The sequence below is a fragment of the Pyrus communis genome, chromosome 5, assembly GCF_041283825.1.
Source record: "Pyrus communis isolate YQ-2024b chromosome 5, ASM4128382v1, whole genome shotgun sequence".
In the NCBI taxonomy this organism is placed as follows: Eukaryota; Viridiplantae; Streptophyta; class Magnoliopsida; order Rosales; family Rosaceae; genus Pyrus; species Pyrus communis.
Genome location: NC_142569.1, coordinates 11,851,141 through 11,870,431, shown reverse-complemented (window position 1 = coordinate 11,870,431; position 19,291 = coordinate 11,851,141). Strand labels below are relative to the sequence as shown.

General features: G+C 39.4%; 3 protein-coding genes and 2 pseudogenes across 4 annotated transcripts; 2 read left to right on the top strand and 3 right to left on the bottom strand.

Annotated features, from left to right (window-relative positions):
- Positions 1–689: 689 nt before the first annotated feature.
- LOC137721486 (alcohol dehydrogenase class-3) lies at positions 690–4,340 on the top strand. The gene is made up of 9 exons (XM_068460587.2): positions 690–1,136; positions 1,283–1,419; positions 2,004–2,050; positions 2,135–2,460; positions 2,760–2,842; positions 2,924–2,999; positions 3,482–3,639; positions 3,714–3,875; positions 3,963–4,340. The coding sequence occupies exons 1-9, from the start codon at positions 1,103–1,105 to the stop codon at positions 4,077–4,079; spliced, it is 1,140 nt and encodes a 379-aa protein (XP_068316688.1). The 5' UTR covers positions 690–1,102; the 3' UTR covers positions 4,080–4,340.
- A 530-nt stretch (positions 4,341–4,870) lies between these two features.
- On the top strand, positions 4,871–10,710 carry LOC137721498 (extradiol ring-cleavage dioxygenase-like; annotated as a pseudogene).
- Positions 10,711–10,728: 18 nt separating this feature from the next.
- Positions 10,729–12,666, bottom strand: LOC137721479 (ammonium transporter 1 member 4-like). The gene has a single exon (XM_088694314.1). The coding sequence runs from the start codon at positions 12,323–12,325 to the stop codon at positions 10,832–10,834; it is 1,494 nt and encodes a 497-aa protein (XP_088550440.1). The 5' UTR covers positions 12,326–12,666; the 3' UTR covers positions 10,729–10,831.
- Positions 12,667–13,647: 981 nt separating this feature from the next.
- LOC137724770 (uncharacterized) lies at positions 13,648–14,639 on the bottom strand (annotated as a pseudogene). The gene is made up of 3 exons (XR_015962614.1): positions 14,414–14,639; positions 14,089–14,342; positions 13,648–13,985 (listed from the first exon to the last, which is right to left on the bottom strand). The product of XR_015962614.1 is annotated as an uncharacterized LOC137724770 (transcript).
- A 493-nt stretch (positions 14,640–15,132) lies between these two features.
- LOC137725459 (uncharacterized) lies at positions 15,133–19,197 on the bottom strand. Its single transcript, XM_068464147.2, has 3 exons — positions 18,427–19,197; positions 16,979–17,065; positions 15,133–16,858 (listed from the first exon to the last, which is right to left on the bottom strand). The coding sequence occupies exons 1-3, from the start codon at positions 18,745–18,747 to the stop codon at positions 15,431–15,433; spliced, it is 1,836 nt and encodes a 611-aa protein (XP_068320248.2). The 5' UTR covers positions 18,748–19,197; the 3' UTR covers positions 15,133–15,430.
- Between the last annotated feature and the right edge of the window lie 94 nt (positions 19,198–19,291).

Genomic DNA, 19,291 nt, shown 5'->3' with positions numbered 1-19,291 from the left:
ATGGGCTTTAGTTGTAATTTTTGGCATCTTTGCCCTGGTTATATAATTTCTAGTTCACCAAAAAAAAAAAAAAAATGTAAATCAAATACCGTCTTTTTATATTTTTCTATAAATTGATATAGAGTTTTTAGCATGCATCAGATTATATTACTACTTTATCAGATCGTCAATTTTGAACAATTGATTGAGTAGATGATTGTTTGTGAAGTTCGGTGTTTGTATTGCATTTTGTTGAGTGAGGGGTGCAACAGTTAAAGAGTGAAATAATAAAACAAAAGAAAATTGAAATTAATTTTTTTGAGCTAAAAAAATATTTTAGTTTAGGACCTAGTTCGGCATTGCACCAAATACTTCACTATTATTATCCTGCTTATTCCAAGCCAAGTCAGTCCAACTTAATCCTTGAAATTAGTTCAATCCGAGATAATATGGCACAACAAACACACTGTAAAAGTACAACGAGCCTCTCTTTCTTTTAATTATGGGTTTGGTCAATTGAAAGGAAAATCTCGTGGACCCAATGAAGTATCCATGAGCTCAAAGAGGTTGAGCTTTCATTCTTTTAATTATGGGTTTGGTCAATTGAAAGGAAAATCTCGTGGACCCAATGAAGTATCCATGAGCTCAAAGAGGTTGAGCTTTCATTAAACACACCTTAAAAGTACAACGAGCCTCTCTTTCTTTTAATTATGGGTTCGGTCAATTGGAAGAAAAATCTCATGGACCCAATGAAGTATCCATGAGCTCAAAGATGTTGAGCTTTCATTAAACCCACATAAGTACTCCCTAGTTTTTCTTGCAACCCAACAAGTTGTATAGCCCCGGAGAAATAAACCGGATACTAAAGACCGGTTTAAGTCCAGGCCCTGGTTTGACCCCGGATCAGTAGTTCATTAGGGGAAAGGATCATCGCTAGATTCATTTTTCGGAGATTCCGTAATCAAGTTCGTTGATTTTATATTGTGCGGTCAGTTTTGATTGATTACTATTTCATTAGATATCGTTTTGTACACTCCCCACAAACACTCAGGTTGATATATTCCGATCCTCTCATTCTCTCTCTCTCTCTCTCCGTTTCGCTTTTGTGGTTTCAGTCTAATCCATGGCTACTCAAGGTCAAGTGATCACTTGCAAAGGTACTCTCTCTCATCTTGATTTTTATATGTATATATGTGTATGTATCTTTCTGTATATGTATTTACAGTGAAATGGTTGGTTGTGATTGAGAATAAGTTTTGTGGGTAATGCTTTTTTGGGTGAAATTGAAATTGGGAATGCGAAGCGGCGGTGGCCTGGGAACCCAATAAGCCGTTGGTGATCGAAGACGTGCAGGTGGCTCCGCCGCAGGCCGGAGAGGTCCGCGTCAAGATTCTCTACACCGCTCTCTGCCACACCGACGCTTATACCTGGGGCGGCAAGGTAAAAGCTTCGTTCATTTCTCCTCCTGAGTCGGTTCGATAAAATTTTACTTGCTTGGATTGTTTGTATAAATTGTTATCTTTGTTTGGTTGATATGATAATGCATTGTCTAAGTTTTTCTAGTATTCGGTGGATTAGGCGGCGATTATTGTGAGTTTCAGCAAATGGGATGGTTATTTATCGAGTTTTTGTTGTTGTTTCAGTTTTGAAGCTTGAAATTACTGGCCTTTAGACATCTAATCGAACTTTTGAAGTTTACAATTTCCTACTGTTGTGTAGAGATATTGTGTAGCAGTTATTGTACCAAGTTGCGAATGGAGGCGTTCTAAAGAATATCTGGAAATCAACTCTGATCGATGAATATATTTAAAGTGTGCGCGTTCTAATAGGACTGACTTCATAGTAGTTATGAAAACTTATTAGGTTTCTTGGGATGGTTGGAAGTAGCTTGAATTATTAATAGTGGTGCCAAGTTGAAATTTTTTAAATTGCAGCATCTAGTTGATAGTTCCGTTTGTTCATTTTTTAAAAATTTTGTTATTTAGAGGGAACTGTACACTGAGTTTACTTAATTTACCTTGTAGGATCCTGAAGGTCTCTTCCCTTGTATTCTTGGTCACGAGGCTGCAGGGTATGTTACTTATCCATGTAGTGTCTTGTATCAATGGTTTGTAGTGTGTTTGATGCTGAAAGGGCTCCACTCATCTTGATGCAGTATTGTTGAGAGCGTGGGTGAAGGTGTTACTATAGTTCAGCCAGGAGACCATGTCATCCCTTGTTACCAGGCAGAATGCGGAGAATGCAAGTTTTGCAAATCAGGGAAGACAAATCTTTGTGGGAAAGTACGTGCTGCCACTGGAGTTGGAGTCATGATGAGTGATCGCAAAAGCCGTTTCTCTATAAACGGAAAACCTATCTATCATTTTATGGGAACATCAACGTTTAGCCAGTACACAGTTGTTCATGATGTTAGTGTTGCAAAGATAGACCCAAAAGCTCCATTGGAGAAAGTTTGTCTTCTTGGATGTGGTGTTCCTACTGGTAAGGATAATAGTACTTTTTTAGCCAGGCCCGGTGAATGTATTTCAACTTTTGTTAAAGCATACATCTTAATCATAATTGTTTGTTAATATTGAATTCTATAACTGGTTATATTGATAGATTAGGGTGTGGAATTTTCACCACTTTCCTAGTAAATAGCCTCTTTCTTTTTATGGGGAAAAAGAAAGAAGATTGTAATGACTCTTTTTTTTCTATGGTTATGGCATGTATGATGTATGACTTATCTTATGCTTCTATCTAGATTATTCATGTGTGTCCCTGCGTGTGACATACACTAGGTCTTGGAGCTGTTTGGAACACAGCAAAGGTAGAAGCGGGATCAATCGTTGCTATTTTTGGCCTTGGGACTGTTGGTCTTGCTGTAAGTTTGTAATCGAACCTTAAGTTAATAGTCTTGTGCTGAGTTCTAAACTGTAACGAAGTAATTGTCATAACTTGACAGGTTGCAGAAGGTGCCAAAACAGCTGGTGCATCGCGGATCATTGGCATTGATATTGACAGCAAAAAGTTTGATACAGGTACATATTAAGTTCTCCATATTAAAACCTTACTATACTATATAGTGTCTTGTAATTTACTGTTTATGTATGGAAGAGCTCTGGTTTTACATGCTTGGTGACAAAGCTGGTATCACCTAGTGAACGAGAGAAAAAGTTGACTTCTACTTTTATGGGAATAAGGAAGGAAAAGCATTAGGAAACTAGTTCGTGTGGATCATGGTAGTCAGAATGGATCACATTCACGCTCATCCATCACATAATCTTGAAGCACCTGAAATCAGCCTTTTGTAGTATTACTGTATTAATACTTTTATTTCCTGCACATTGGATTCTTTTTCTTAGGTCATTTAACTTGTTGTAAAAGACGGAACAAAGCCTATCAAAAGATCCTCAGCTTGTGTTTTTAATATCTTTTCTCATTAGCAGTGTCTCGGATTCATTCAGCAAAGTTTTTATAAACAGTTTAAAGCTGACATTCTATTGCAATTTCTTATTTGCAGCAAAGAAATTTGGAGTTACCGAATTTGTGAATCCAAAGGACCACGAGAAGCCAATCCAACAAGTCCTTGTTGATCTCACTGATGGTGGTGTTGACTACAGTTTTGAGTGCATTGGAAATGTCTCGGTGATGAGGGCTGCCTTGGAGTGCTGCCACAAGGTGAGTGCTTTTATGACTGCTTCTCGAATTTTTGTGCATAAAATGCATATTGAGGTCACTGAAATTATTTGCAGGGCTGGGGAACATCTGTTATTGTTGGTGTTGCGGCATCAGGGCAGGAGATCTCTACTCGTCCTTTTCAGTTGGTGACCGGTCGTGTGTGGAAAGGAACAGCCTTTGGTGGTTTCAAGAGCCGCTCGCAGGTGCCATGGCTTGTAGAAAAGTACTTGAAGAAGGTAAATGATTTTTAACAAATATTCAACAATATGAATTCCTGTATAACAAATTATATAGCGTATAACATTACGTCATCGTCTTTGCAGGAAATCAAAGTTGATGAATACATCACCCACACTTTGACTCTTGGTGAGATCAACAAAGCATTTGATCTGATGCATGAAGGGGGATGCCTCCGGTGTGTGCTTTCTACCGATGCATGAAGTGGGATGTCTTCGGGGTGTCCTTGCTACGGATTCACGAAGAATTCCATTTAGGCTTATTCCAAGTTTCTTGTGTGATGGAACTCTCTTTATCCTTGTCCCTTTTAACTTTGACACTGCTCTGCTTTGATTATAAATAGAACTTCGGGCTGGTTTGCTATGTGTTGTTAAAACGTCTTGCAGTTGTGCTTTGCTATCTTATGTGTATTGTCGGAACGTTTTGCTGCAGAATTATAAGATTTCTATTGGTGTTTTGTCTTAGTTGAATCTTTTTCTCGGTCGAGTTGCCTTGCTGCGTTTATCTGTCGAGAAGCCTAAATGCAAAGGAAGCTTTTTTCTTCCTCCTTTTTTCAGTTTTTGTTTTTCCCTTGTCCGAATTTTCAGAAGAGAAATGATAAATACACATTTTTTTTACCTTCCACACACTCCTGTTTAATTTTGTCAGTTGAAACAGTTTGAATTATTCAATTCAATGACTAAAAATAAAATGACGGATAAAGAGCTTAAAAGATAATTTATAATCGCTTTCATTGTAGTAGAACGACCGATAGATGATGACCTCCATCCCTGCCAGAACTATCGCTACTGATAGGATGTCGAGCCCCTGGACTTGAAAGGAACAGTTTGCCGTGTCAGTGGCTGAAGCATCATCAACTTGGCCTGGCAGTGCAGCAAAAGTTGCATCACCGCAGGTACCAAAGTTGGACGTGGGCAGCAAGGGCAAATCTCTCCTTCCGCTGTGCAAAGGACGGAAAAAACGCACGACAAAGAGCAATTGGAGGGCCTCCGATTTGGTCACTTCACTTCTAATGGACAGGAACGTTGTTTGAGTTCTAGTACTAATCCTAAAAGGAAATTTTCGTGCTGTTGGATTTTCGTTTTTCTGGTAATTCCATCTTCAAAGAATTAGGAAAAAGATTGTTATGGCAGTGAAGGACACTTTCTACCTATCGCTCAGATCGCCCACGCTCAGCATCGACGATGCGATTCCGGCCAGAAAATTCCTCCAGTCTTGGAACCAAACCGTCTATCCTCACAAACCCGCCTCCATTCTCATCATCTCCGCACACTGGGAGACCGCCGTCCCCATTGTCACTCCATTTCCGGCCGCCACGACTCCATCTACGACTTCTACGGCTTCCCCAAATCGATGTACCAGCTCAAGTAACCTGCCCCCGGCTCCCCCCACCTCGCCAACCGTGTCAAGCAGCTGCTTACGTCGTTTGCTTCTGCCCCGCGGACGTCAACAGCAAGCAGTGGATCGACCACGGCGTCTTATACCCAATAGCTTAATAGGTTGTGTCGTGTAATACCCGTTAAAGTAAACGGATAATATGATCCGACCTGAAATCAATCCGTTAATATTATCAGGTAATATGACCCGACCCGTTAACTGTTCATGAAAGTTGTAACGCTTTTCGTTACGAGTGATTACATTTTTCACACGTCTACAATAATTATTATTAATTTTGCACTCAAATAAAAAACACTATTCATGAGATTTGGAGGGTTTTAAAAATCTAAACGATCATGTAATCATCTTCTCAGCATTAAAGATGCAATTATAAACGTTTATTATGCTTTCACATCTTTCAGACTTATACATTAATGATTATGAATTTTGTTTATTTTGAACTCCCTTAAAAATACTATTCATGAGAGTTTGTATGGTTTTAAAAATTCAAACAATCATATACCCATACTCAAAGTGTAAAAGATGTGACTACGAGCGTTTGCATATTTTTTTTTTCATATTTTTCACACATGTAAATTAATTATTATAATTTTTTTAATGTGTTTGGTATTTTTAAATTACTTGATATTTTTATTTTTAATGTGTTTTATGATTTTTAATCTCAATCTTTGCATATAATACACTATAAAAATAAATAAATAAATAAAACTTAAAATTTAAAATTTATATAGAATAATAATTAATAAACAATATATACATATTCATTATATCTATTGTATCTTATAGTAAGTTTTTTTACTAGTTTAAAATATTAAAATCATCAAAATAATTTTTTTCTTATCGTGTCGAAACAGGTTACCTACGTGTCATTCTCGTGTAAACCTGTTAAGGACCCGTTATTATCGTGTGACCCAATAATGACCCGATTAGTGATCGTGTTGACCCGAAACCTATTATTTTCGTGTTGTTTACGTGTCGTGTGAACGGGTCGTATAAGAAATTGCCAGGTCTAGTCCCGCTTGTTGGATATATGTCAACAATCTGCGGTAAAATTCTATATTCTAATAAATAATAAAAGCGAATAGAATAATTAACAGAGTATGAACAAAACAAAATTATAAAAACAGACAACTTGAAGATCGAGGCTTGCGTACCGCAATATCTTTGAAACAGAAATTTCGTCCCTACTCAGTGCTTGTAGTTCTACGGACGTTTGCTTCACTAGGATTCAACGATCAAGTTAGAATTCCAGCACCGGAAAACTTAACTTCTGGTGAATTTTTGTGTGGTTCTCTCAGTAAGAAGATTTAGGAATGTAGAAGAAGAATTTGATATTTTGTGTGTTCTAAATGCCTTGCAGATGGATGTATATAATATGATTATGCCTGTTCGCAACAGGTATGAGGAAGGGATGCGTTTGTTGGGAGACATCTTCTTAGAGGGGTGTTTGTTTTCTGCGTTCTTTCACCACACCTCAGACTTCATCTGAAAATATGAGTATGTTGGTAAAAATTAATTAATTAATTAATTAAATTCGAAATTAATTATAAATAATTAATTAAATCCAAAAATAAATAAATAATTTAATTATTAGAGCCCAAGGTCCATCTTTTGATAATTAATTATAATTAATTACCAATTAATTAGTACACCCCAAAGTCCAACCCCAAGGGTGAACCCAATTTTATTCTCCAAGGCCTATCACTCCAATTACTTTTTATAAGGGATAAAGCCTTATAAAGTGAGGAAACATTTTAGGAATGGCCAATGTGGGACAATGAAATTTCTACTCAAAATTTCCAACAATACCCCACATTTGAGTTGAAATTTCATTCAAACTCCAATAATACCCCACATTTGAATGCAAATGTATGACTAGGCCGTCTAAAGCTGAGAGAGAATAGACATGATATGCATCGGGTGAAATGTCTTTTGGACTTGAACTTACCCTAGTGAAAACATATCGGGTTTATTTGGTGACGCATTGGGTGTGGAAGATCTTGAACTGTTCACCGTAGTAGTAAACCGAGACAATATGCTACACACATATTATGTCTACCATACGTCAATTCATACGGTTGTGTTCATTTTGGGCCTGAACAGATCCCGGATTTCGTAAAAGCCTTAGAGAATTTAGCCATTTCAATTCTCATAAATGCAGCCCTATTTACTCTTATATAGGTGACATTAATTAAGAATAGTATGTCATATTCCTCTTGATAACAAGATATTAATGTCATTAAATGTATAAAACATAACCCCTCGAACTTCAACAGACAACACACATTTTATCGTAAGAATGGGTAAGTTGTGTGTTCAACATTTGAATCAAACTCAACCAATTTGCCTATTGAACCTAGACCATGGGATCTCCAATCAGCTAGGTTAGGTTTTCGCCCAGTCTGATTCATTGAATTGGCTTAAGACCCATTCCTCTCGATGTAAATAATATTTGCTCTCTTGGTAGGCTTTTTGTCAAAGAATCAGCTGTCGACTTGGATTCTGTAGTGTCAAAAATGCAATTGGCATCATTGAAGCCTTCTACAACAGGTGGATATTTTGTGTAGTGTAATCCGTAGTCAAGCGTATTTTTCAAATACCTTAACACTCTTACTAAAGCATCCCAATGCTCTTCTGCCAGATTACTTGTATATATACTAAGCCTATTTACTGCATAAGCTAAGTCAGGCCTAGTTGAATTCATTAAGTACATTAGACTTCCAATCACTTGGGAATATTCAAGTTGAGATATGGCATTGCTTTTTTTCTTTTTCTTTTTTTCTCCAACTTGCATCCAGAATCAAAAGGAGTTGCAGTAGGTTTGCAGTCAATTTGACCAAGCCTGCGTAATATTTTTTCTGCATAGTGGGACTGTTTAAGGACATACTCTTCACTATTTCTCTTAATTTGAATTCCTAAAATGACTTCGGCTTGACCTAAGTCTTTCATGTCAAAGCTTGAATTCAACATTTTCTTTGTTTTGTTTATTACATCTTTATTGCTTCCCAATATGAGCATATCATTCACATACAACCAGACAATAACGCAAGTTTTATCATTACTCTTAATGTAGACACATTTATCAGATTCATTTATTTTGAATCCATGTGTTAACAAAGTATGATCAAATCGTGCCATTTTTTAGGTGCTTGTTTAAGTCCATATAATGACTAACTAATTTGCACACTTTGCTTTCTTGTCCTTTAAGCACGAACCCTTCAGGTTGTTCCAGGTATATTTCTTTCATTTAAAAATGTTGTTTTACATCCATTTGATGTATATCAAAGTTGTACACGGCCTCAATCGCTATTAACATCCTAATTGATGTTATGCGAGAAACTGGAGAACAAGTGTCGAAATAATCCAACGTTCCATCCGCCTTAAGTTTCTTCTTGAAAATCCATTTATGACCAATTGGTTTACTACCGGAGGTAAATCAACCAATTCCCATGTGTTATTTTCCATAATGGATGCCATTTCACTTTTAATTGCTTCCTTCCATAAATGAGCCTCGGAAGAAGACATTGCTTCTTTAAAAGTTCTAGGTTCATTCTCAGACAAGTAAGCAATGAAATCTGGTCCAAAGTTTTTAGAAACTTTGGTTCTTTTTCCTTTTCTTTGTTTCACATCATTTTCTTGGACACCAGAAGAAGATGCTTCATCATGACTATGATCATGAATCCTCTTTGTATTAGAACCAAATTCCTTTTCTTTGTAAGGAAATATATCCCCAAGAGCTTGCTTCTTTCCATAAAGGAGCCTCGGAAGAAGACATTGTTTCTTTAAAAGTTCTAGGTTCATTCTTGGACAAGTAAGCAATGAAATCTGGTCCAAAATTTTTAGAAACTTTGGTTCTTTTTCCTCTTCTTTGTTCCACATTATTTTCTTGGACACTAGAAGAAGATGCTTCATCATGACTATGATCATGAATCCTCTTTGTATTAGAACCAAATTCCTTTTCTTTGTAAGGAAATGTATCCTCAAAGAAATATATCCCAAGAGCTTGCTTCCTTCCATAGAAGAGCCTTGGAAGAAGACATTGTTTCTTTAAAGTTCTAGGTTCATTCTTGGACAAGTAAGCAATGAAATCTGGCCCAAAGTTTTTAGAAACTTTGGTTCTTTTTCCTCTTCTTTGTTCCACACCATTTTCTTGGACACTAGAGGAAGATGCTTCATCATGACTATGATTATGAATCCTCTTTGTATTAGAACCATATTCCTTTTCTTTGTAAGGAAATATATCCTCAAAGAAATATATCACCAAGAGCTTGCTTCCTTCCATAAAGGAGCCTCGGAAGAAGACATTGCTGCTTTAAAAGTTCTAGGTTCATTCTCAGACAATTAAGCAATGAAATCTGGTCCACAGTTTGTAGAAACTTTGGTTCTTTTTCCTCCTCTTTGTTCCACATTATTTTCTTGGACACTAGAAGAAGATGCTTCGTCATGACTATGATCATGAATCCTCTTTGTATTAGAACCAGATTCCTTTTCTTTGTAAGGAAATATATCCCCAAGAGCTTGCTTCTTTCCATAGAAAAGCCTCGGAAGAAGACATTGCTTCTTTAAAAGTTCTAGGTTAATTCTCGGACAAGTAAGCAATGAAATCTGGTCCAAAGTTTTTAGAAACTTTGGTTCTCTTTCCTCTTCTTTGTTCCACACCATTTTCTTAGACACCAGAATAAGATGCTTCATCATGACTATTATCATGAATCCTCTTCGTATTAGAACCAGATTCCTTCTCTTTGTAAGGAAATATATCCTCAAAGAAATATATCCCCAAGGCCCATCTTTTGATATATATTAATTGCCAATTAATTAGTACACCCCAAAACCCAACCCTAAGAGTTAGCCCAATTTTATTCTTCAAGGCCTGTCACTCCAATCACTTTCTATAAGGGACAAAGCCTTATAAAGTGAGGAAACCTTTTGGGAATGGCCAATTTGGGACAATGAAATTTCTACTCAAAATTTTCAACATTGCTCATGTTGATGTACCCGAAGAGAAATATCTCGGTTTGCCAGTTATCGATTCAGACAGAGAGGGACACCACTTACCATTACAACATGGGGAGGGCGCTGGTTCCACTCAAGGACGAGATCTCGAAGGAAGGTACGAGGATGTGAACAAGTTTGTGGCGAATGCGCCGCATGCGAAAATGGCGCACCCTTGGCCGGATCACATTTACCCGCTGCATGTGGCGGTGGAGGCTGCTGGTCCGGGTGCGAAGGCTTGGCAAATCCACGATAGCTGGGAGCTCGGTGCTCTTTCGTATGCCTCCTATCAGTTTATATCACCTTGAACTTAGAACTTCCGGCTGCCAGTTGAAGATTGTAATAGTGTGTGCCACCGTCGCGGTTGCCGTCGATCAATCATGTCGATAAAATAGCGGTGAATGAATGATTGTGTATCCCTGAATGTTATGTAAGTTGTGCATGGATTTTGAAGACTATAAATTAACACTTAGCAATCTGCATATTTCATTAAGTACCTAGCTAATTTACCAAACTACATATTACATCCGAAGATTTAAGGTGCGGGAACAATATCAAATTCAAATCAAACAGATTGAGTAGTGCCTGTGTTTGAGCCCAGTTTTGGTGTTGCCGGATAGCTGAATTCATCGTCATACACATAAGCCAATCCACCATGACTTGTGACATCCATTCCTGCCATCTCCACCTCAGTTGAAATCCTCAAGAGCTTTAACTTGTGAAGCAAGAAAAACAATGTCCCCATTGTCACGCTCACAAACCCTATAATCACCACAATCTGGACCAAATGCGCCGCCAGTAGTTTTCCGCCACCGCCCATCAGAAGCCCATACGGCCTGTTTGGCTGCCCTGCATATATCTCATTCACATAAGCCTTTTTTGCAAACAATGCCGTGAAAATAATCCCCCACGAGCCACACCCCCCATGGAGCTGTGCTGCTTCAAGCGGATCATCATACTTCAACTTCTCAGCAAGCTTGTTGTACCCAATCAAAACCCAAGCTACCACAAACCCGCAAATGATTGCAGCCCAAGGATCGACAACCGAGCAGCCAGAAGTGATTGCTGCAAACCCACCAAGCAAACCCTTGCAGACATCAGTAACGTTCCAATGACTGGAGAGCAAGCGCTTTCCGAAGAGAGTAGTGAGTGCTGCTGAGCATCCAGCGAGTGTGGTTGTGACCGCAGTTCTTCCAATTGCACTCCATTGCCCGTAATATGATCCGCTTGTTCTGTATGCCTTTAGGATGTTGAGGAAAGAGCCAGCATTGAAGCCATACCAACCAAACCAGAGAAGAAATGTGCCCAAAACAACCAATGTGCCGTTGTGTCCACGCATTGCCACGGACCTGCCTTCTTGATCAAAACGTCCAATGCGGGGGCCTTCAATTAGGGCACCCCACAAGCCAGCAATGCCACCAACCAAGTGAACAACGCCGGAGCCTGCGAAATCAATGACCCCAGACCCGAATAAGAGATTGTCAGCACGTGTCGGGCTAGCCCATCCGTCGGCAGACCAGAACCAATGGGACACAATTGGGTAGACAAATCCAGTCAGGAAGGACGAATAGATCAAGTACGCGACGAATTGGGTTCGTTCAGCAATGGAACCACTTGTGATCCCAGCAGCTGCAATGGCAAAAGACCATTGATAAAGGAAGTAACCGTAATCGAAAGATTGAGAGGGAAACTTGTTGAGGCCGAAGAAGTGCTGCCCTATGAAACCGTTTGACGGTTTGCCAAAGGCCAATGCAAATCCAAAGAGGTAGTAGAAGATGCTGCTCGTTGCAGCGTCAAGGACGTTGGTGAGCATAATGTTCATGGTGTTTTTCGCGCGAACTGATCCTGCGCAGAGCATGGCAAACCCAAACTGCATTGCAAAAACAAGGTAGGCAGAGAACAGAAGATAGGTGTTGTCCACAGCATAGGCTGTGTCGACAAACTTGTTTGACACAGCATCAAAGCGGCTGCAGATGTATTCTGCAGCTGCACTCGCGTTGGCAGCTGCGCCCAAAAGGGGTCGGAGGTCGGTGGCTGAGCAAGAAATAGCAGCCGCCATGACGGAGGGTGAAGGAGGGAGGTGGAAATATGGGAGATGGGCGGAGAACGTGAAGGGGTATTTATTGTGGAAAAAGATCCCAATTTCTTGGAGATTCTAAGAGAATTCCAATTGGAAAGAAGACTAGTGGGCATCAAGTACGCGTAGAAATAACTGATATTCCTATATTGGAGATCACACATTTTCAAAAATTAAACCAAGTTAAATGAAACGTTTTTAATTATTGAAGAAGCAATTTAAAAAAATTAACAATTCTCGATTCATCTACAAATTTGGGAGCACTTTTGCTCACCACCATTTAGTGTGGTGTATGCTCACTACCCTATTTATCAACTGGTAAGAAAACCAAGGGAACAAAACAGATACCATCTGAATTGAAGGTGACTGTGATAAATTAAAGACACACCTGGGATCCTTGGAATGATGAGGTTAGGTTCACGTCATAAACTGTTCTCTTTTCGTTTACTTTGACCCATTTAGAAGGAACCTTTGCCTGAGGAACATCAGATAAAGGGCGTTCAGAACCTTGCCGAGAGAAGTAAAACCTGGGGAAAGCGGGTCGATAATGCTTCTTTGTAACTAGTGAGTAGATAGGTGACTGCAACAATTTGAATGGTAAAAAATTGAAACAAATTTTCCAGTTCATAAAGTCACGTGAATTTAATTGGTAAAAGAACAAATGAAACTGAGAGATTGTGTATATTACTATCAAATTGTATGCTTAATCCAGAATAGCCTTTTCGTTCCTACTTTCTTCTTTTCCCCGATACATCTTTGCTATCATGGTAAAGCAAGATTAATGTATACACTAATCTCAAAGAGACTAGGCAAAAAGGCCAATCCTGTGTTCAGTCTTTGATCTTGTATGAGCATGAGCACGTACGGTTACCAGTCCACAAACCCAAGAAAATTATATCCATCGCAGTCAAGTGAAAGCATAATTACGCCTAATGATGGACACCCCAACACAGTGACATGGAGAGGATAAAAGGAAAATAATCATCAAAGAGGAGAAGCTTAAATTGGATATTATCAGAGGCCACCAATAATATGACTTTTCATAGCTTAAACTTCACAAGCGCACACACGCCGAAACAGTCATTAGTTACTTCAGTGCACTGGGAAATCATATCCAGCCTAATAGCCAAATACTTGAAGTGCATAATCAATGAACTACTGATAAATGAGCTAAAGATGATGGTAAGGCACCCTACCTGCAGAGCTGCTACCAATAGAATTCTCATTGGCATCCTTTTGCTCGTCACTGATGCTTTCCACATTAGGAGACAACGAAGGAACTCTGTCTTTGACAGAGAAACTCCTGAACCAGCCCGTCAAAATCAATGACGGAGAAATCATAAATAATGGATTCTCAAAGATACAGAAGTTTAATGTTACAAAATACTGAGAAGACTCTTCAAAAAGCAACTTCGTTTTACTTTGAGTGAAAGAAGGATATCACGTCGAGATGAGCTGACAACATGTCCGTCTCGCAGAAATCCTCAATGAAGTCACTGGACATAACCTCTGCATAAAGCAGAAGAACTGGCCAATGAAGCATATTATTCTTGTCTAGTACAGGCTTTTGTAATCCAGTAAGCTCTCGATACATTGCCTTCCCAAGCTTCATGCCTCGACTTTCAATCGCGGAAACAAGGTCCTGCATTATTCCAACAAACAAACAAAGACAAGATTGAGAATAATCACAAACAGTCGAATCATAAGTATATCATCCCATTACTCCATTAGTATTGTAATCAAACCTTAGCCTCTGCAATTGCCTTTGAAACTTGAGCTTCACGCTGCTCATGTTCCGTCTCCTTCAACTCAATCTGCCTCAACAGCTTCTTCAGCTCTTCGTTACCCAGGTCATGTTTAAGCCCGTTTTCGCAATGTGATGAAGAGAATTGAGGTGTCGGAACTGCTCAAAGCTTGCTGATTGATTGCCCTCGTGTAGCAATCTATGGCTTCAGAAAAATGCTTTTTCCCTTTTTTTCACACCCTCGTTTCCCTTTTCCTGCCAAACCCAATATATGAAAAAACGAAATGGGTATGATACTGTTGTGTAGTACTAGAGAGAACGAGAACCTTGAGTTCAATGGCAGAGCTTTCTTTGAGGGCGGCAATGGCGTCAAGGTCGGCCCTTTCGCTTTCGGTTTGGGGTTGGGACCCCTTTTCCATCAGTAGCGCCATTTCTTACTTGAAATTCGCCTCTTTGCTATGCTTTGTTGTTCTGCTGCTATGGGCAACTACACAGAGAGAGAAGCAGAGCGCTCTTCACTCTAATGTCTGCAGACTTGTACACTTCGTCAGGATGATGTGCCAAGAGATACATATTATAGTTTTTGGCTCTTTTTTTTTTTCATCAAATTTGGTGGCTTATAGCTTTTATCGAATTTTTGTTCTGTTTTTTTTTCTGTCTTTAAGGGCAAGCGGATCATTTATGATGAAGATGATGGATTTCAAGAGAATAATTCGAAATTCTTGCAAAGTGAAACCATCTGTACGGTTTGTTCTTCGGAATCATCTTGGTGTGGCCACTGAGGTTGGAACTACTTTACGCACGGCCCAATGGCTCGTATAAAGTTGTTTATGTATCATTAAAATTCAAATGCTTATTGAAAAAGCACTTCCAAGTATTCTGAAGAAGCATCTAGCAGGCGCTTTCCATAAAAGTACTTCAAACATTTGATTGTCAGAAAACAACTTTACCTATTTCCATAAGCAAACCCTAGCATCAACTTTTTATTAGTAATTTTCAATCTTCTTTGGGAACCCAAAAGGGTAGGAAAAAAATAGAACCAGTATGAAGGAACGAAGTAGCCTATAATTTCAAGCATATGAGAAACCCAGAAATAATAAACTAGCAGAAGCTTTGGGAAACAACCAGCCTCTATACAGCATCTCCAACCTAGGGATACTTTGCACACCACTTCTTCAAACACCTATACACTTACCAAAGCTCCTCACAACCAGCCTTGTTTTGCGGAATCACAACTTGTGTCAAACAACATTTTCGTTTCAAACGCTAGACAAGTGAGAGTCACTTCACCTACGTACATATAAGCTTCCCGCTTTTAGGGAAGGACTAACAGTGACAGTCGACTATACCTGAGCCAGACCATTCCAGGGGGTTTCAAAATCAAACACGAGTGAGTCTATAAAAGTCGGCTCGGGAGACAACATGTTCAGATGAGATGCCATCGCATTATTTGATTCTGCTGGACTATACTGGGTTTCCAAGAGCCAGCTTTCAAATTCCAAACCATTGAAATTAGCGACTTTGTTAGACTGCTCATTGACGGGAGCTGGCTCATATACAGGCTCGGTGCTTTGAATTTCAGAAAGTTCAATGGGAGGCTGTTGCTGGATAGGAGGCGGCTGCTGAAACTGAGGTTGCTCAATGGGAGGTTGCTGAAATGGAGGCTGAAGCGGAGGCTGCTGAACAGGAGGTTGCTGAATTGGAGGCTGCTGAACAGGAGGTTGCTGAATGGGAGGTTGCTGGATGGGAGGTTGCTGAAATGGAGGCTGCTGAAGCGGAGGCTGCTGAACAGGAGGTTGCTGAATTGGAGGCTGCTGAATAGGAGGTTGCTGAATTGGAGGCTGCTGAATGTTTGGACTGGAAGTGTGAACCCAGTTACAATCCGTAAAATCCAAATCTGTGACACTTACACCTAGATTACCTTGCAGACTAGAATTCTGACTCTGATTCCCATACTGATATATACCTTGACTGGAATCCGGACTTGGTATCGCGTACTGAGAAATAAATTGGCTATCATTTTGACCTTGATTCCCTTGCTGTTGAAAAGTTTGGCCGTAAATTGATTGGGGGATGGCCTGACTATATGTTTGGGGTTGGGAGGGCACTGTATTTCCAACGAAAGTGGTCATGGGCTGGGAGGCGTTCTGATGCACACTAGAATGAACACCCTGCAACCACAAGGGGTTTCCGCCATTTGATGTTGCCATGGGAGTGGAAGTACTGTTGTATATTAATGGAGTGGTACAACTACTGTTATTTGACGAAACAAATGTAGTTCGGTTCACAACAGCTCCTACTCTTTTGAACATTGAATGAGAAGAGACAGGCCCTAAATGACCAATATTTTGACCTCTGTTCCTCCCAACAACATTAGTGCGTGCACCAAGCAACTGCTTAGAAACTGAACAAGGTTGGACTTTGTTCTTAGGGAAAAGATATTCTGGTTGGTGACTTCTGCTTGGAATTCTGATTCCAGGCATGGTACGACCAGCTGAGGTGCAAGGGTGGATTGTAGCTGTTCTAGAAACCTGACTCTGTGGTAAAGAATTAGGTGCCAACCGAATAATATTGAGTGGTGGAACTGGACTATGCGTAGTCGGTGCCAGATTGTTTGAAGCTGATAATGGTGCAGTTTTCGCTGTCTTGAAATTTTTCCTCAGTACTTTCCATGTCTCTTCTTTATCCGTGGCATGACAATGATCAAAGTTGGAGCCTTGAGTGCTCCAATGTACACATGGCGCCAGTGAGTCACAGACATAACAGTGACACTACAGTTCAGTAGAAGGGAAAAAAAACAAAAGAAATCATGTGGTATATTGTCAAATTCAGGCAAGAAAATACTATTTGATGGAAATTCTATAAGCAACAGCTTGTAAGAGTAAACTCACAAGATCACAGTGGTTCTCGTGCCGAGTAGTTTTGAAAGGAAATTTGGCACAAAGATGTCGTGGATGAGGGTAGTCTCTACATGCTACCTGCAACCAAAGAAATAAGATAAATTAAAACTGGAAAAGCAAAAGGTGCGTACATCTTTCTAAATAATACAAAAATTAAGGGATTAGACAATGTATGGTGCTGCAGTCCTGTACATGAGAAACAACTTTAACATAAGAAAATAATAACAGACTGAAAGATGAAGTGGCCAAGCAAGCAAACAACGCCAAATACAAGCTAAGCCAAGAAAAACCCACGATCCAAGGGGAACTACTTTAAACCCATTGAACTTCAATATCAAGGTCACCAAAAACCAAGAAAAGGGCTTTCACCGTAAAACAAGAATATCAAGATAACTATGTCTGAGAAACAATATCATGCAGAAACACCAAAGCTTGTACTTCACAGACAATGGGACAAAATTCGAAATATGTCTAAACGATTCCGATGCATCCACAATTAATTCTCCCTTACAAGAAAGGTAATCCCGAAAAGTAGAATAAACAAGGCTTGGATTGTTCCTCTTTCATATGACAACAATATCACTAGCCTAACCCAAAAAATAACGCCATAACTAATCCGTTTGCTACATTTTCTTGGCAACCAAACAGAGTTAAGCACAAGTCGAAAAATTACTAACCTGCGATAACCGCAACCCTTCGGTTAAATTAAATTTCTTTAACTCCTCTCATCAAACCAACAATAAAAAACTTCCCAAGCATTTAGGGCATGTTTGGTACTCCAATTGAATCCAACTTTTTAAACTCAAAAATTATTTTCAAGTTTTAGACCTTAAAAACTTGTTTGGTAGGACTATTTTAAAAAACTGAACCCAAAGCTAACTCAAAAATATAGTGTATTATCTAAAAACATAAAAAGTGAGTTTTTAGAATTTTTAAACTTAAACACACTATTTTCTTTTCTCTCCCTCCTCCATTCTCACTCCAAATTTATCTCTCTTTTCTTCTTTCTCTTTCCTCCTCTTTTTTTTTTTTATACCCTTTTTCGTCTCTCCTCCAATCTGTTCTCTTTATTCTCTCAATTTTTCCTCTCCCTCTCATCTTCCTTTCTATCTTGTCCGATAATCTCCCTTCTTTCTCTTTCTTTCAATTATCTCTTACTTTATTTCCTCCTCTCTCTCCCCTCTTTCTCCCTCTCCTGTGATCGCCTCTTTTTAGATCTCTTTGTCAAGTTTAAATTGTAAACCAATCAAATTTTTGAGTCTTAAAGAAAATTGTTTTCAAGAAATTTTCTTCAGAAATATGTTGAGAAATGATAAAAAATTTCAAATAAGAGACCAAACAGAATCTTAGTTTTCTTTCTCTAACTTCCAATTCAGAGTAAACTAAACAAACCAAACAACGCAATTCATACTCAAACATAAACCGGGTCGAATTTATACCTGCCCCTTCTCCCCAACCACAAGCAACTCGTCGGAGCCGCTACCCGAATCCTCCACCACCGAAACCGGCTTATCCGGGTCACCGTCCAAGACGACACAATCATCGTCCACATCCGCAACCGTCCGTTTGGAAGACTTTTTCTTGGACTTGGAGTTGACCTCACTAATCACCACAACGTCATCGGAATCATCATCATCATCATCAGTTACCTTGTCGGCAGATTCCAGAAGGTCCGATACCCAATCAAAGTTGTCCTCCTCATCCAGGTCGGTCCAACCCAGTTCGTCATCGGAGCTTATGTAGATTGGACCCGGATCCATCGCTGATTGAAGTTCACAGACTAGGGTTTGAAGAAAATCTCGAACTTTTTCTTGAACTGGAAAATTCGACGCATGGTTGTGAAGAAACAAAAGAATGGATCATGGAAGCCAATGCTCGAACCACATGAAAATGGGCGAGCCTTGGATTTCCGGGAAAATTTCCAGAATTTCCCGGGAAATTTTCTGTAATGGGAAAGTTGAAGGGTGGAGGAAGCGCATTTAGGGTTTTGAATTGAGCGAGACAGAGAAAAATGTTAGGGTTTAAAATGGATCGTCGATTTTGGCGGAGAGAGAGAGAGAAACTGATGAGGAGTGAGAAGTGACTCAGCTCCTCAAAAGTCGTTTTACATCGACCCCATGAGGAAGGTTAGGGATATTGTTGGAATTTGTGGTCTTGTGAGGGGGCATGTTTTGGAACTGAGAAGGAAGTACAGAATTTTGTCTCGCCCACTTTTACGGCTACGAAGGGAGTGTCGTAGATGATGTTGGGTCATGCAGGCCTTGTGGTCGTGGTTCGTGGAAGGTATGACGATGGGCTTGAATT

Coding starts and splice junctions, on each gene's coding strand:
- LOC137721486 (XM_068460587.2), top strand. CDS start 1,103: ATGGCTACTCAAGGTCAAGTGATCACTTGCAAAG. Junction 1,137..1,282: donor TCAAGTGATCACTTGCAAAG/GTACTCTCTCTC, acceptor GGGAATGCGAAG/CGGCGGTGGCCTGGGAACCC. Junction 2,461..2,759: donor TGGATGTGGTGTTCCTACTG/GTAAGGATAATA, acceptor GACATACACTAG/GTCTTGGAGCTGTTTGGAAC.
- LOC137721479 (XM_088694314.1), bottom strand. CDS start 12,325: ATGGCGGCTGCTATTTCTTGCTCAGCCACCGACCTCCGACCCCTTTTG.
- LOC137725459 (XM_068464147.2), bottom strand. CDS start 18,747: ATGGATCCGGGTCCAATCTACATAAGCTCCGATGACGAACTGGGTTGG. Junction 17,066..18,426: donor TGGTTGGGGAGAAGGGGCAG/GTATAAATTCGA, acceptor CTTTGGTTGCAG/GTAGCATGTAGAGACTACCC. Junction 16,859..16,978: donor ACGAGAACCACTGTGATCTT/GTGAGTTTACTC, acceptor ACTGAACTGTAG/TGTCACTGTTATGTCTGTGA.